Source organism: Gigantopelta aegis, chromosome 6 (genome assembly GCF_016097555.1).
Source record: "Gigantopelta aegis isolate Gae_Host chromosome 6, Gae_host_genome, whole genome shotgun sequence".
Lineage (NCBI taxonomy): Eukaryota > Metazoa > Mollusca > Gastropoda > Neomphalida > Peltospiridae > Gigantopelta > Gigantopelta aegis.
The window spans coordinates 99,089,237-99,105,786 of NC_054704.1; the positions used below are offsets into that span (position 1 = coordinate 99,089,237).

At 39.2% G+C, this 16,550-nt stretch overlaps 1 protein-coding gene across 2 annotated transcripts in view; it reads right to left on the reverse strand.

Moving 5' to 3' along the window:
• LOC121374060 (E3 ubiquitin-protein ligase HERC2-like) overlaps positions 1-16,550 on the reverse strand; it is a 150,201-nt gene that overhangs the window by 49,487 nt on the left and 84,164 nt on the right. For both annotated transcript variants that reach the window (XM_041500957.1, XM_041500956.1), the window contains exons 28-40: positions 12,496-12,672; positions 11,403-11,539; positions 10,333-10,522; positions 9,719-9,866; positions 8,437-8,612; positions 7,619-7,808; positions 6,048-6,227; positions 5,458-5,648; positions 5,162-5,312; positions 4,034-4,464; positions 3,409-3,598; positions 2,739-3,010; positions 764-1,052 (exon numbers count right to left, since the gene is read on the reverse strand). In XM_041500957.1, coding sequence (XP_041356891.1) covers positions 764-1,052; positions 2,739-3,010; positions 3,409-3,598; positions 4,034-4,464; positions 5,162-5,312; positions 5,458-5,648; positions 6,048-6,227; positions 7,619-7,808; positions 8,437-8,612; positions 9,719-9,866; positions 10,333-10,522; positions 11,403-11,539; positions 12,496-12,672 — 2,722 coding nt within the window. The remainder of the gene's footprint in view (positions 1-763; positions 1,053-2,738; positions 3,011-3,408; positions 3,599-4,033; positions 4,465-5,161; positions 5,313-5,457; positions 5,649-6,047; positions 6,228-7,618; positions 7,809-8,436; positions 8,613-9,718; positions 9,867-10,332; positions 10,523-11,402; positions 11,540-12,495; positions 12,673-16,550) is intronic.

Here is a 16,550-nt window from a genome sequence, read left to right on the forward strand (position 1 = left end):
AACTACATTCATATCTTTAGATATAGTTTCTTCTGTAAACACCAACAATAATTATAAGCATCTTACTTTGATTGATATATATATATCTTTCCTGTTGTTTATTAAGAAAAATAGATTAAAATACGGCTAGCACAGACTGCAGTTGCCAGTCTGGCAATGTGAAAATATAGCACATGTTCTATGTCGTTTGTTGCCAGATATGTTGTTCGTGCCAGCATAGACACAGTGTGCTTTGTCATTTTCGATACAATGTGCGTTTCATTTTCGACTGGTACAATACTCGCCATCCCAGACTCAAGCACAGCTTCAGTATGTTTTGGGCCTTAGGCGGTAAAGAACAGTTAATTGTTTTTCAGTTGTATTCATTATGTGTGCAATGTAATGCTGTAAAAGCATTACAATATCTGTATGCATTACACTTGCAACATAATGCTGTAATAGTAGGGAGACAAATACCAGTCAATTGACTAATTCTAACCAGAACCAGTTCAGGACTTGTGATTCTAGACAACGATCAGATTTACCGATTTAAGAATTATACATTTTATTAAAATTTTATCTGTGGGTGTCTTTGTTTTCAGGGTGGAGTCAGGGGCAGAAGCAATATTATGACTTTCCATGACTTTTTATTAAAAATCATAGTTTTCCAGGTTTTCCAGACATCCAGATCTCAAATTCCCTGACTTTCCAAGTTTTCCATGATGTGTGCAAACCCTGTGTTGATAACTGTTAATGGCCCCCATAAAGAATCTTTCTTACTAACCTGCATTAACCAGTGCCCTTAGGGCAAACTCGACGTTTTTGCGAGAGAAGCCCATCTCGACAATCTGCTGAACAATGGGTGCAGGCGGCGGCAGTGGCATCTTGGATTTCCTGGGGCGTGGTACCCGTGACAGGGCGGTGTTGGCGGAGGGTGCGATGGTGTTGGAGGCGTTGTTGTTGGAGACCGTCGACGCGGCCATCAGCTCTTCATCAGAGTCCGTGTCATCTCCAACCTCCACCGTCTGGCCAACCTCCGCCGTCAGATACTGACACACAGCCAGTGCCGCAGCCTGTGAGGGTCAAATCACATTTACTACATTACTCTGTTAATATTATTTATCATATAACTTAACAATAATATCCATGTCATCAACTCATTTGAAATTTTAGTGTATTAAACCATTTAATATACCTATTCAGTCTTTGTGACAAAGTAATTTGAGGGTACATAATAAAAACAAAACAGATAGCAAGTGCCCCTATTTCTCATTCCAGCCAGTGCACCACGACTGGTATATCAAAGGCCGTGGTATATGCTACCCTTGCTACTAATGGACTATATGTCAAAATTACCAAATGTTTGACATCCAATAGCTGATGATTAATAAATCAATGTGCTCTAACAGTGTTGTTAAACCAAACAAACTTTAACATAATTTTCAGGAAAAATAGCCTAGACAGAAGACTTATACAAACCTCCATCTCCACCCTGCTGAATATGGCCTTGATGTGTTAAAGTTAACAACACTTAACTACCACATTGCATACATACATACATCATTTACAGGCTAAAATAAATAACCTAGACAGAAGACTTATACAAACCTCCATCTCCACCCTGCTGAATATGGCCTTGATGTGTTAAAGTTAACAACACTTAACTACCACATTGCATACATACATACATCATTTACAGGCTAAAATAAATAACCTAGACAGAAGACTTATACAAACCTCCATCTCCACCCTGCTGAATATGGCCTTGATGTGTTAAAGTTAACAACACTTAGCTACCACATTGCATACATACATACATCATTTACAGGCTAAAATAAATAACCTAGACAGAAGACTTATACAAACCTCCATCTCCACCCTGCTGAATATGGCCTTGATGTGTTAAAGTTAACAACACTTAACTACCACATTGCATACATACATACATCATTTACAGGCTAAAATAAATAACCTAGACAGAAGACTTATACAAACCTCCATCTCCACCCTGCTGAATATGGCCTTGATGTGTTAAAGTTAACAACACTTAACTACCACATTGCATACATACATACATCATTTACAAGCTAAAATAAATAACCTAGACAGAAGACTTATACAAACCTCCATCTCCACCCTGCTGAATATGGCCTTGATGTGTTAAAGTTAACAACACTTAGCTACCACATTGCATACATACATACATCATTTACAGGCTAAAATAAATAACCTAGACAGAAGACTTATACAAACCTCCATCTCCACCCTGCTGAATATGGCCTTGATGTGTTAAAGTTAACAACACTTAACTACCACATTGCATACATACATACATCATTTACAGGCTAAAATAAATAACTTAGACGAAGACTTATACATACCTCCATCTCCGCCCTGCTGAATATGGCCTTGATGTGTTAAAATTAACAACAATTAACTACCACATTGCATACATACATCATTTACAGGCTAAAATAAATAACCTAGACAGAAGACTTATACATACCTCCATCTCCACCCTGCTGAATATGGCCTTGATGTGTTAAAGTTAACAACACTTAACTACCACATTGCATACATACATACATCATTTACAGGCTAAAATAAATAACTTAGACGAAGACTTATACATACCTCCATCTCCGCCCTGCTGAATATGGCCTTGATGTGTTAAAATTAACAACAATTAACTACCACATTGCATACATACATCATTTACAGGCTAAAATAAATAACCTAGACAGAAGACTTATACATACCTCCATCTCCGCCCTGCTGAACATGGCCTTAAGGGGTGAGGGTTGAGTGGCGGCCAACAGGAACTGCTGCATTAATGTTGTTGGGACGCGCTGCTCTGGTTCGGCATCGTCCTCACAGATCGTGCTGTCAGGGGGGAATAACTCTGTGGCTACCGGCTGGAGCAGGATGCGGCGCAAGCTGTCCTGCGGTGTGAACAAGACTTTGGCTGCCCGTAACAGGCTCAAACGAATCTGTTGTTTCCTCAGCTCTTTAATGTTCACAGAGTTCCCACCTACAATAAATTATGAGAGTTTCATATTCCATGGATACATATATGGTTAAGTCTACAATGATTTATGCCGTAGATACATAAAACATCATTTTATGATTACGTCTTATAATGATTAAACACAGTATTTCCAGAATGAAAAAAAGATTATGTTCTCTTTATTAAGTGATAGGTCTAACCTGAGACATTTACGGTGTTATTTTAGAATGTTCAAAATCTTATCTAATCTGATTCAAGATTGCATTCAATTCATTAAATTAGGTTTCACTGTATTGTTTTCTGGGGTAAATACCCTTTAAAAAAAGAAAGAAAAAAACAGAAAGAAAAAAAAAGAAAAAAAAGGGAAAAAAAGAAGGAAAAAAAAAGAGGAAAAAAAAAGAAGAGTTTTGAAAGTGACTTACAGAATGAGGCTGTGAGTGAGATTGACACGGACTCGATGCTGCCTGTGCTGGTGGCCAGTGGAGCGCGTGGAATGTCTTTCTCTTTCTCCACTCGGAATCCCACTCCGGCCAGACTCACCAGGATGGACCAGCTTGTAAGGAATGTACCAGTCAGTGGCAATTTGTCTATGCTAAATCTCACTAGAGGAAGCTGAAAATAAAACACAACATGAATTAACATGGAATAATCTGCATCTTAAAATACCCATAGAATTGAAAAAAGGGTCTTGAAAAGTAGGTCATTACAGTAATATTTTAATTAAAATCAGTTTTTGAGTTGGGCTATAATTCAAACTTTTTGAAAAATCAAGAGGATATTTTGTTTGTTGATCTTTTTTCCTTTCAAAAAATCTTTTGCACCAGATAACCTTTTAAAATAAAATAAAATTATGTTTAGTCGAGTACACTTCTTACTCCTAAATCATTAATGATGAATACAGCAACTTGTGAAAAGATCTCTTTTTTAAATTAAAATCATTATTAACTAATAAAAAGAAAACAATGATTTGTGAATATATCTATTTGTAAAGTTAAATCATTAATAACGCATAAACCACATGACAACAATCACTTGTTTACAACTCACAGGTGTCAGTTCTGTTATCCGACATATCTGTGCCGAGTAATCGTGAAACTGAACGTGAATCTTTCCCTTCGGTGTGATCTTTGATATCGTCCCCACACCAAGCCTCTCGTGCTTCACAAGTCCACCGAGTCTCGGTCGGTTATCAACACCTCCGATCATGGCTAGAACAGCCATCACTATAGAAACTGTATCCATGTTGGGCACAGTGCGCGCCGATTCCTCAGTGAGACGGCTGTGCGACTTCTCACACAGCAGGTCGACAATCTTGGGCAGCTGTGAACCGATGTAGCGGTTGATGTGAGGGTTCCACGTGTCCAGTGAGTGAAGTTTACGAAGCAGGGCCACAATCTCCTCGGTGATCGTGCTCGTGTAAGATGCAGTAACCGATACGGGAACCCGCATGTGTTTCCTTCTAGCTTCAGACTGATCAACTGAAAACAACCAAAAGCATACATTCATTCTAGTTAAGGCCATACTTAAGTGAGGGGGAAAGAGACACTTGTCCCACCCACCCACCAAATGTTACTGCAACCCAATCCCGACTCGTTCTGAATTTGGTACAATCTTGCAACTTTATTTTAGATAATAATAATAATAATAAAAAAAAATTAATATTTGTTTTAGCAAAGCAGTGTTCGCGATTAACGGTATCCTGATATCCTGGGGATACCAGAATTTAATTTTGGATACCAGACTTTAAGATCCCAGTATCCCACCGGGATACCATATAATACTAAATTCTCAGGTGGGATACCAGATTTTGAAATGTTAGTATCCAACTGGGATACTGCCCAAAATTTTTAATCTCGAACACTGCAAAGAGTCACATATACCTTGTTTCTACACAAGTTAAAAAGTATTCTATAAAGACTGAGCAAACAGTGACAACCCACCAAAACAAGCATGTGATCACTCACCTGGGAAGCTTTAGGTGAATGGCAAACTAGACGCTTTGCAACAAAAACAAAAATTAAAAGATTTTATTTGAAACTTGATATTCTTGTACCATTTTCAGAAGACTGATCTTCAGCTCATCTTAATTTTGCTTAGGGTAAAGTTACTGATCATTCCCAACAAGAAGAGAAAATGGAAACACTGAAACTGTATGAGCTGTAATTGTAAACTTACACTGAGGTACAAGAGTTGGATCAGTCGAGCACGCTGTCAGGACAGATCCTAGCAGCTTGAAGAGCTTGACAATAATTTCAGTGATTCTTGACCTGTCCACAGAGCTGTCCCAAGATGGCAGAACAGTTCGCAGTAATTTCAATGTCAGGATCTGAAATATGAATACATACAATTCAAATACTGAAATAAAACAATAGACCTGGTATAATATGTGGCTTGTCATCACACACACACACACACTACATATAATTCAACATAAATAATATTTAAAACTTTATTATTATTTTCAATTGTACCTGCTTATAAACATTCTTGGCATGTTTTGTTCCCTGTTCCTCTTCAAGGATTTTCATCAGCAGACTAATCCAGCGTGGCATACTAAGAGCCTGGCAGATGAGGGGGCTGGTTGCGATACTGCGCACAAATCCCAGGGTGCACCAGCTCAGGTGCTGCTCGCACGCTATCTGTACGGTGGTCGAATTCACATCTGAAACCAAAGAAAGATGGATGGGTGAGGCACACAAAAGATAAAACAAACAGACCAGTTTACAGACAGAATAAAAGAAAATGTTTGTTTGCTATTTGTTCCAAGGATCGAATTCACATCTAAAGTCAAACCAACATAGACAGGTTTATGGGCAGAATCAAGACGGCAAGAAAATGTTTTTTTTTCTATTTGTACAGTATTAAATTCACATCTGAAGTCAAACCAATATGGATGTGTGAGGAAAACAAAGGGAAAAAAAGACAACACAAGTCACTTGACTGTAACCAAATGCCTTTGACACAGTCTAAAATATTTAAAGTTTTCAACATTTCATAAATTTAAATACTAGGTCACATTACAAGATGACCTTTTTGTAAACATGACACATCTAGCACTTACTGAGTCCATAGTTACAGCCACAGTCTACAATGTTCCTCATGAGTCCACACAGAGAGCCAATAGCTTCTTTCTGGATCTTGTCGCCATGGATACCAGTCGATATGGACAGAATGCGAAGCAGCCATATTGTAGAGCGACGCACAAGAGCTGTCGGGTGTTTACTTTCTGGCTGTGATTTATCTAAAACAAGATTAAATTAAAAGATATAAGAATGCAAACATAACAGCTATATGTAGCAGAATATTTCAGTGTAAATTATTTTGCTGAGGTACATAACTGAAAATGAACACATGAAAAACAAGTATTCTGACAGTGCCGTACTGCTAAAGCTATACATGTCCATTATTGGGGGTCAGAACACTTGAATCAATTCCCCTGAAAGTCAAACTTGATCTGGCCATAACTGTTAAAAAGAGTTAAATAGCCCAAAGTCATACATGACACGTTACTCTACACGATAAACTTATATCCAAAATTTCAGCTCAATATCTTGAGGTATTGTCAAACAAAAATCCATAAAACTATATGTAGGACAGATGGACAGACGAACAGACAGACGGGCGGAGTTGATTGGATTGATATGGGACTAATAACAAAATAGTATTTTATTACCCATATGGGCTCATAATATTTTTTCGATCTCTGCACAGTGTGCAGATTGCTTCTACAGCCACTGATTAGCTGGCTTAAAAATCACGTTTGGTTGGTTGCTTGCCATGGCCGGAACTTCACTTTCATTGATATGTTTCCATTCATGAGTCAGATTACACATATGTTATACGATCTACATAGATTTACAAGATTTACTCATTTGTTTTGTAAACATGAAATGGTATATTTTCATAAGCAGCGGCTGTAGTAATATATAAAAATAATTATTTTCAATAAAAATGCAAACGTTTTATTTAATGACGCACTCAACACATTTTAATTACGGTTATATGGCGTCAGACATATGGTTAAGGACCACACAGATATTGAGATAGGAAACTTCATGGGCCCCCCTTTGATTAGCAGCACGGGATCTTTTATATGCGCCATCCCACAGACAGGATAGCACATACCACGGCCTTTAATATACCAGTCATGGTGCACTGGCTGTGACGAGAAATAGCCCAATGGGTCCACCGACAGGGATCGATCCCAGACCGACTGCGCATCGAGCGAGCACTGTACCACTGAGCTACGTCCCGCCCCTAATTATTTTCAAATGCAAATACAGTTGTATTATTTTGTACTGTAAACATTTGGTTGTAAAAAGAACGCTGTTATGCTATGACATCACTTACATTTCGTCATGTAGACTGCTGAGGAATTTTTACATTAAAAATCAGTTAAAATTGACAATGGGTAATAAAGAGAATAACCAACTCGCTACGAAGAGTTACAAATTATCTGTCCCTCGTGAATGAATGTTGTAAAACCCTCGCCAAAGGTTTGGCGAGGGTTTACAACATTCATTCACTCGGGACAGATAATTCATAATTCCTCGTAGCTCGTTAATTATTCTCTAAATGTGTAACAGTGCAACAAAATGGTGAACCAGAGTGATTTATGAAAGACTATCCCACCTGATTCCGATTCTTCGTCGACCTCTTCATCGTTGTCTGGCAGTTCCGGGGGGTCGGCCAGCTTCAAGTCGTACTTGCCCTCTTTGCCCATCCGGTAGCTGTTGGTGCTGTCCGTATCCCACTGCACCCGAATCCACCCGTCTTCACCCAGCTCGCCTATCACACGACCCAGACCAGGGGCCGGCCCATCCTGGAAACAACAAGAAGCAACATTCTTTTCAGTCAGTAATACAAGGTGTTGCAAGTCAAAGTTAGTGTGTTCTATATACTTTGTTCATTTTTTTGTGTTTAAGTATCTGGTTAAAGAGGTTTACCTGTATAGCACCTTGATATATAATGTATGTCTGGTTAAAGAGGTTTACCTGTATAGCAACTTGATATATAATGTATGTCTGGTTAAAGAGGTTTACCTGTATAGCACCTTGATATATAATGTATGTCTGGTTAAAGAGGTTTACCTGTATAGCAACTTGATATATAATGTATGTCTGGTTAAAGAGGTTTACCTGTATAGCACCTTGATATATAATGTATGTCTGGTTAAAGAGGTTTACCTGTATAGCACCTTGATATATAATGTATGTCTGGTTAAAGAGGTTTACCTGTATAGCAACTTGATATATAATGTATGTCTGGTTAAAGAGGTTTACCTGTATAGCACCTTGATATATAATGTATGTCTGGTTAAAGAGGTTTACCTGTATAGCACCTTGATATATAATGTATGTCTGGTTAAAGAGGTTTACCTGTATAGCAACTTGATATATAATGTATGTAATTTTATGGTTTCATCTATCATCTACGAGTGACAAACCAACCTGATCTCCCCATTTCCAGTCGGCACCCCGCATGACACGAGTTCCAATCTTCATCATGGCTGCCAGCTCAGGTCCAGTCAGTGGCACCTGCTGTGTAGGTTTCTTCATCTTCGGTTCCTCGGGTACGGTGCACACCACTGTGTTGTTGTCAGGGATAACCAGGTCTGGGTCTGGACCTACAAAACAAGACGATCAGCAAAGATAAATGTTTAAACGTTTCTAATAACAAACAAAAAGTAGCCATCTTTACTGAATACAGCGATGTGTATTAACTGCAAGAAAGTAAAAAAGCCATCACAAAGAGCTGATTGCTACCTACCAATAGCACTGACAAAGTGTGATCTCTATTTTCAACTACCATAGGGATTGTTAATAATCTTTAAAACATAAATCAGTTGAATCAGTATTTATAAACTTAAAACAAATCAATTTTGTTTTACAGCTTCCAAATCTAAAACTTTACAATCACTGCAAATATAACCTGTTCAACACAGAATTATTTTTTAAATTTAAATAAAATAAAATAAAACATCATTCCATTGTTTTATTGTAATTATTTTATGGAAATGAATATTTGTCGGGTTCTTTTAAGTACTAATTATGTACATTTTTAATATATTATATGCCAAGTAATAAGCCCGCTCAGAAAATGTTTCAGTAAAAAATATGCAATAAAAGCTTTTCAATTTCTTTAAAAAATAAACAAGTCAAATTTTAACATGCCATACATCAAGAAAATGTCACACCCCAAATGCTTTCATAAAAAATGTTCAAGAATTTGTCAATTTCTTTAAGATATTAACCATGTTAATTTTTAACATACCATATTCAAGAAAATAATCACCCCCTGAAACCATGCATTAAAAAAAAGAGAAGAACATGTCAATTTCTTTAAGATATTGATAAAGTCAAGAAAAGCCAGCCTACTACCAAGCTATCTACAGGGGACAATAGTTCAAAATTTTAGGTAACCGGAAATCAGTTCATGTGAGTTTTACTTAGGTATCCTATTGTTCGGTTACATGAATATATTTCTCGTAACCGATTAGTTAGGCCTACCTAATCTTAAAACACTTGAACTATGGTTCTGTGTTACATTAGTGATTCAAATGTATTATGACTGATCTATGGTACTTTTAATTTTAGAATGTAATCGTTCACCACATAACCGATTGGCGGTTCTCGTGATTTTAAAGTTGTGTAACCGACACGCGAACAGAACAACGGTTCTTGTGAAATATTGTGCCCTATATCTATAACTATGTAATATCAAACATATTACCGGCGAGCCTGAGTATGCTCTGCGTGAGAGCGAGCACTCCCGAGTTGAGCAGAAGACTGAGACTGTCCGAGTGGTGGTCAGCGACCAGCAGGCCCAGAGTGGCCAGGATAAACCTTGCCACAGGCAACGCTCCCAGACTGAGTCGCTCCTACAACACAACATTCACAAATATATAATCACAAATGTTCTGCTGTCAGGCAATTTATTTGATAATCACTGGACGACCCCACCAAAAACCACCAAATAGAATCCAACAAATTACAGAAAATTATGTCTTGTTAGGTAATGGATAAGGCCAGAAAAGGAGATTTATTTGACCTTTAATTGTATTGTTAAATGAATGATGAAAGAATGAATGAATGAATGATGAAAGAAAGACTGAATGTTTAAATGCCACCTATCACCAAAAAATACATCTGCTTATGTTTGTACAGCCAAACAGACTTATGTAATCAGAACTGCACATATTATTCACTTTGGCCTAATTATAAGAAATGTGTATTCATTGGTCTTAAGTAATACATTTAGTATAAATTTAAATTACTTCACCATTTTTGAGGGATAAACTTGACTGACTGCAATGTCAGCTGTGCGTAAATGCAACATTAACTTACCTTCGAATTGTCTTGTGATGACTGAGATGGATTAACTCCCTTGGCCTTGAAGACGAGGTCTGCCGATATGACACACTGACGCAGCTCACATATCGACCAGCGGTAGAGCTCGGCAAATGTCATCTCTAGCAGCACTCGGTCACATGGTGGAATGAGGTTTACATTCGTCAAACAATGGGGGATGGGAGCACTGAAAACAGAAGCAGTCAAAAATCAAAAGCACAAATATGGTTTTAAACAAGGGCCACAACCCTGTTAACAATGGGCCAATCGCCGGGAGTCAAACGTTACAGATAGACAGTACAGAGACGAAACCTATTATGTGGCAATATATATTACTTAAAACTGATGGCAATAGCTAAGGCCGAGATCAATATTACATTTTCTGGGTCTATTAAATTTAAGACTGCCATGGTTTGTATTACATAGCATCAATTATTCCTGAGAATTTTATATGTTAGTTATCTTCATAAAAATACCGGCTTTGGTGGTGTCATGGTTAAGCCATCGGACATAAGGCTGGTTACAGGTATTGGGTTCGCAGCCCAGTACCAGCTCCCACCCAGAGCGAGTTTTAACGACTCAATGGGTAGGTGTATAACCACTACACCCTCTTTTCTCCCATTAACCACTAACAACTAACCCACTGTCCTTAACAGACAGCCCAGATAGCTGAGAGGTGTGCCCAGGACAGTGGGCTTGAACCTTAATTGGATATAAGCATGAAAATAAGATAAGGAAAACAAACAAAAATATGGGTATACTTATAATTTCCTGCAATATACGTTCTAGGATCTAAACAAAAATATGGGTATACTTATAATTTCCTGCAATATACGTTCTAGGATCTAAACAAAAATATGGGTATACTTATAATTTCCTGCAATATACGTTCTAGGATCTAAACAAAAATATGGGTATACTTATAATTTCCTGCAATATACGTTCTAGGATCTAAACAAAAAGGGCTCTTTTTTTAAAAAAAATTGAGGGGGCTAGTACCCTTCCAACTCCTTTCCCCTCCCCCCAAGTAACAACCATAATTCAGACATACAATAACAAACACACACCTGAACTTCCTGCCGACGGTGAGGAGACCTTGCCAGCCACACAGCATGGCATATTTGACGGACGACACAAGGTGATCTTTGTGTACGTTCGACAGCATGTTCTGGATACCCTTCAGTCGAAGCTCGGCCCTTGCAACCTGCACAATAAAATAAGACTTTGGTGTTTATAAAGCAGTCACAACAGGAATACAAATAACACTAGGTAATGGCTCTAAAAAGAACCATGCTAATTTATAATGTCACGAGTCTTCGGTTCTCGTTTTCTCTTAACTTTCCATGATGATATCCAACTAAGGTTCAAGCATGCTGTCCTGGGCACACACATTAACTATCTGAGGTGATTGTGTAGGACATAAGGTTATTTATTATTTATTAGGGATTAATACAAGAAAAGTTGGTGTAGTTGACCTCGCCACCTTCCCACTGAAACTCACTTGGGTGTGAATTAATACTGGGATGCGAACGTATAAAACTTTAAAATCTAGATTCAAATAATTAATGAGGTCACATGCATGCAATTTGTATGCATTGCCAGTCTCAAGATGTTATTAAAAGACTTGAGTCTAGATTTTTAAAGTATAATAACCACTATAACTTATCTCAAATTGTTTTCAAACCACATAAAAATGTGCATGATGTTAGAACCCTGATTCAATTTAAGCCATAGTCCATACAAGCACACACACACTGCATTTTATTAGAATGAACAAAACACGCTTTTAAACATTTGCAGCTAAATTTATTTAAATATGATCATCACGCATTTATTTTAGATGCATGCCAAGTCTTAAACAATGACAAAATAACACATGCATTGATGGCTAGACACCTACGTTAATTAAACATACACAGCTGTTTAGGAACGTTATAAATGACTCGGGTTTAAATACCCTTTCATAAATTTGGCTCTAGGAGAAAAAGCTAAATAAGCACTACTGTAAGATTTGACAAATCCACTAGCCATTTATACCGGCTAATTGGTCTGGACTAGTGGAATTACTATAATATATAGGGCACTAACCAAAGCTTCTGTGAAGGCTAGAGACTTTCTCAAACATTTGTTGAGCACTGACTACTGTTTGGACGAACTCACCTGGTGGTGTAGGGACCTCCTGAGTTTCTCAATGTCGATGGGGTGTTCGTACATGACAAACTCGATGATCTTGTTGACCAGCGCCATGTCGGTCTGAGACCCGGTGAGCCGCTGACGCAGAGCCTTCAGTCGCTGTGTGTTGGTCACAGCATTCACTATGTGTTCCCAGGGATCATGCTAGAATAAAGTATAACGCAACAAACTCAGAATTATTACCCCAATGGTTAAAAATAGCTTGGTTCATATCAAAGTGTTACATCCCACTAGAACGTCAAGATGATGTCAATGATTAGTATACTACTACCTTATCAGAACAGCAATATAAATTAAAACAAATAGGATATTGAGTTTAATATCCTATAAAAAATTATAAATGAAAATTATTTCACACAGGACTTAAACATGACACAAAATGGAAGCTTGTTTAATATCCTATATAAATAAGTTTCTAAAAGAAATACTGATAACTGAGAACAATCCATAAAATATTAATTTAATTATTAACCACCACTAAAATGTGGGTTTTTTTAATGACACCACTAAAGCACATTGATTTATTAATCATCAGCTATTGGATGTCAAACATTTGGTAATTTTGACATATAGTCTTAGAGAGGAAACCTGCTATATATTTTCATTAGTAGCAAGGGATCTTTTATATGCACCATCCCAGAGTCAGGATAGCACATAATACAGCGTTCGAAATACCAGTCGTGGTGCACTGGCTGGAACAAGAAATAGCCCAGTGTGCCCACAGATGGGGATCGATCAGGTGAGTGCTTTACCACTGGACTATGTCCTGACCCTGCAATGAGGAATAACCCAATGGGCCCGCCAATGGGGATCAATTCTAGATTGATCGGTTTACTACTGGACTATGTTCTGACCCTGCAATGAGGAATAACCCAATGGGCCCGCCAATGGGGATCAATTCTAGATTGATCGGTTTACTACTGGACTATGTTCTGACCCTGCAATGAGGAATAACCCAATGGGCCCGCCAATGGGGATCAATTCTAGATTGATCGGTTTACTACTGGACTATGTTCTGACCCTGCAATGAGGAATAACCCAATGGGCCCGCCAATGGGGATCAATTCTAGATTGATCGGTTTACTACTGGACTATGTTCTGACCCAGGAATGAGGAATATCCCAATGGGCCCGCCAATGGGGATCAATTCTAGATTGATCGGTTTACTACTGGACTATGTTCTGACCCTGCAATGAGGAATAACCCAATGGGCCCGCCAATGGGGATCAATTCTAGATTGATCGGTTTACTACTGGACTATGTTCTGACCCAGGAATGAGGAATAACCCAATGGGCCCGCCAATGGGGATCAATTCTAGATTGATCGGTTTACTACTGGGCTACATCCGGACCCTAACTGAAAATGGTCTGCAGAATATGAAGATATAGCCAAAGATGTCTGTCAAACACTCAACCCTCCTAAATCATGAAAAGGAAAAAACTAGATTTTCCAATGGCTATTTAACTCAATAATTTGTACGGTTTGTTGTTTAAGGAATACTGATAACTGAGAATCACCCACAGAATAGGAGTTTATTAACCATTACAACGTACCTTCTTACAGGGCATCTCGTCCTTGGAGAGCCGTCGGTCGTCCAGCTCTATGTGTATGAGTTTATTAACCACCATTACAATGTACCTTCTTACAGGGCGTCTCCTCCTTGGTCGTCCAGCTCTATGTGTATGAGTTTATTAACCACCATTACAACGTACCTTCTTGCAGGGCATCTCCTCCTTGGTCGTCCAGCTTGATGTGTATGAGTTTATTAACCGTTACAATGTACCTTCTTACAGGGCGTCTCCTCCTTGGTCGTCCAGCTCTATGTGTATGAGTTTATTAACCACCATTACAACGTACCTTCTTGCAGGGCGTCTCCTCCTTGGTCGTCCAGCTTGATGTGTATGAGTTTATTAACCGTTACAATGTACCTTCTTACAGGGCGTCTCCTCCTTGGTCGTCCAGCTCTATGTGTATGAGTTTATTAACCGTTACAACGTACCTTCTTACAGGGCGTCTCCTCCTTGGTCGTCCATCTCTATGTGTATGAGTTTATTAACCACCACTACAACATACCTTCTTACAGGGCGTCTCCTCCCTGGAGAGCCGTCGGTCTTCCAGCTCTATGTATATGAGTTTATTAACCACCATTACAACGTACCTTCTTGCAGGGCGTCTCCTCCTTGGTCGTCCAGCTCTATATGTATGAGTTTATTAAACACTATTACAACGTACCTTCTTACAGGGCGTCGCATCTCCTCCTTGGAGAGCTGTCGGTCGTCCAGCTCTATGTATATGAGTTTATTAACCACTATTACAACATACCTTCTTACAGGTGTCTCCTCCTTGGAGAGCCGTCGGTCGTCCAGCTCTATGTGTATGAGTTTATTAACCACCACTACAACGTACCTTCTTGCAGGCGTCTCCTCCTTGGAGAGCCGTCGGTCGTCCAGCTCTATGTATACAAGTTTATTAACCGTTACAATGTACCTTCTTACAGAGTGTCTCCTCCTTGGTCGTCTAGCTCTATGTATACGAGTTTATTAACCACCACTACAACGTACCTTCTTGATGAGTGTCTCCTCCTTGGAGAGCTATCGGTGTTCCAGCTCTATGTATACAAGTTTATTAACCGTTACAACGTACCTTCTTACAGAGTGTCTCCTCCTTGGTCGTCTAGCTCTATGTATACGAGTTTATTAACCACTATTACAACGTACCTTCTTACAGGGCGTCTCCTCCTTGGAGAGCCGTTGGTCGTCCAGCTCTATGTGTATGAGTTTATTAACCACTATTACAACATACCTTCTTCCAGGGCGTCTCCTTGGAGAGCCGTCGGTCATCCAGCTCTATGTGTATGAGTTTATTAACCACTATTACAACGTACTTTCTTGCAGGGTGTCTCCTCCTTGGAGAGCTGTCGGTCTTCCAGCTCTATGTATACAAGTTTATTAACCGTTACAACGTACCTTCTTACAGAGTGTCTCCTCCTTGGTCGTCCAGCTCTATGTATATGAGTTTATTAACCACTATTACAACATACCTTCTTACATGGCGTCTCCTCCTTGGAGAGCCATCGGTCATCCAGGTCTATGTGTATGAGTTTATTAACCACCACTACAACGTACCTTCTTACATGGCGTCTCCTCCTTGGTCGTCCAGCTCTATGTGTATGAGTTTATTAACCATTACAACGTACCTTCTTACATGGCGTCTCCTCCTTGGTCATCCAGCTCTATGTGTATGAGTTTATTAACCACTATTACAACGTACCTTCTTACAGGGCGTCTCCTCCTTGGTCGTCCAGCTCTATGTGTATGAGTTTATTAACCATTACAACGTACCTTCTTACATGGCGTCTCCTCCTTGGTCGTCCAGCTCTATGTGTATGAGTTTATTAACCACTATTACAACGTACCTTCTTACAGGGCGTCTCCTCCTTGGAGAGCCGTTGGTCGTCCAGCTCTATGCGTATGAGTTTATTAACCACTATTACAACGTACCTTCTTCCAGGGCGTCTCCTTGGAGAGCCGTCGGTCATCCAGCTCTATGTGTATGAGTTTATTAACCACTACAACGTACCTTCTTGCAGGGCGTCTCCTCCTTGGAGAGCCATTGGTCATCCAGCTCTATGTGTATGAGTTTATTAACCACTATCACAACGTACCTTCTTGCAGGGTGTCTCCTCCTTGGGGAGCCGTCGGTCGTCCAGCTCTATATGTATGAGTTTATTAACCACTACAACGTACCTTCTTGCAGGGCGTCTCCTCCTTGGAGAGCCATTGGTCATCCAGCTCTATGTGTATGAGTTTATTAACCACTACAACGTACCTTCTTGCAGGGCGTCTCCTCCTTGGAGAGCCATTGGTCATCCAGCTCTATGTGTATGAGTTTATTAACCACTATCACAACGTACCTTCTTGCAGGGTGTCTCCTCCTTGGGGAGCCGTCGGTCGTCCAGCTCTATATGTATGAGTTTATTAACCACTACAACGTACCTTCTTGCAGGGCGTCTCCTCCTTGG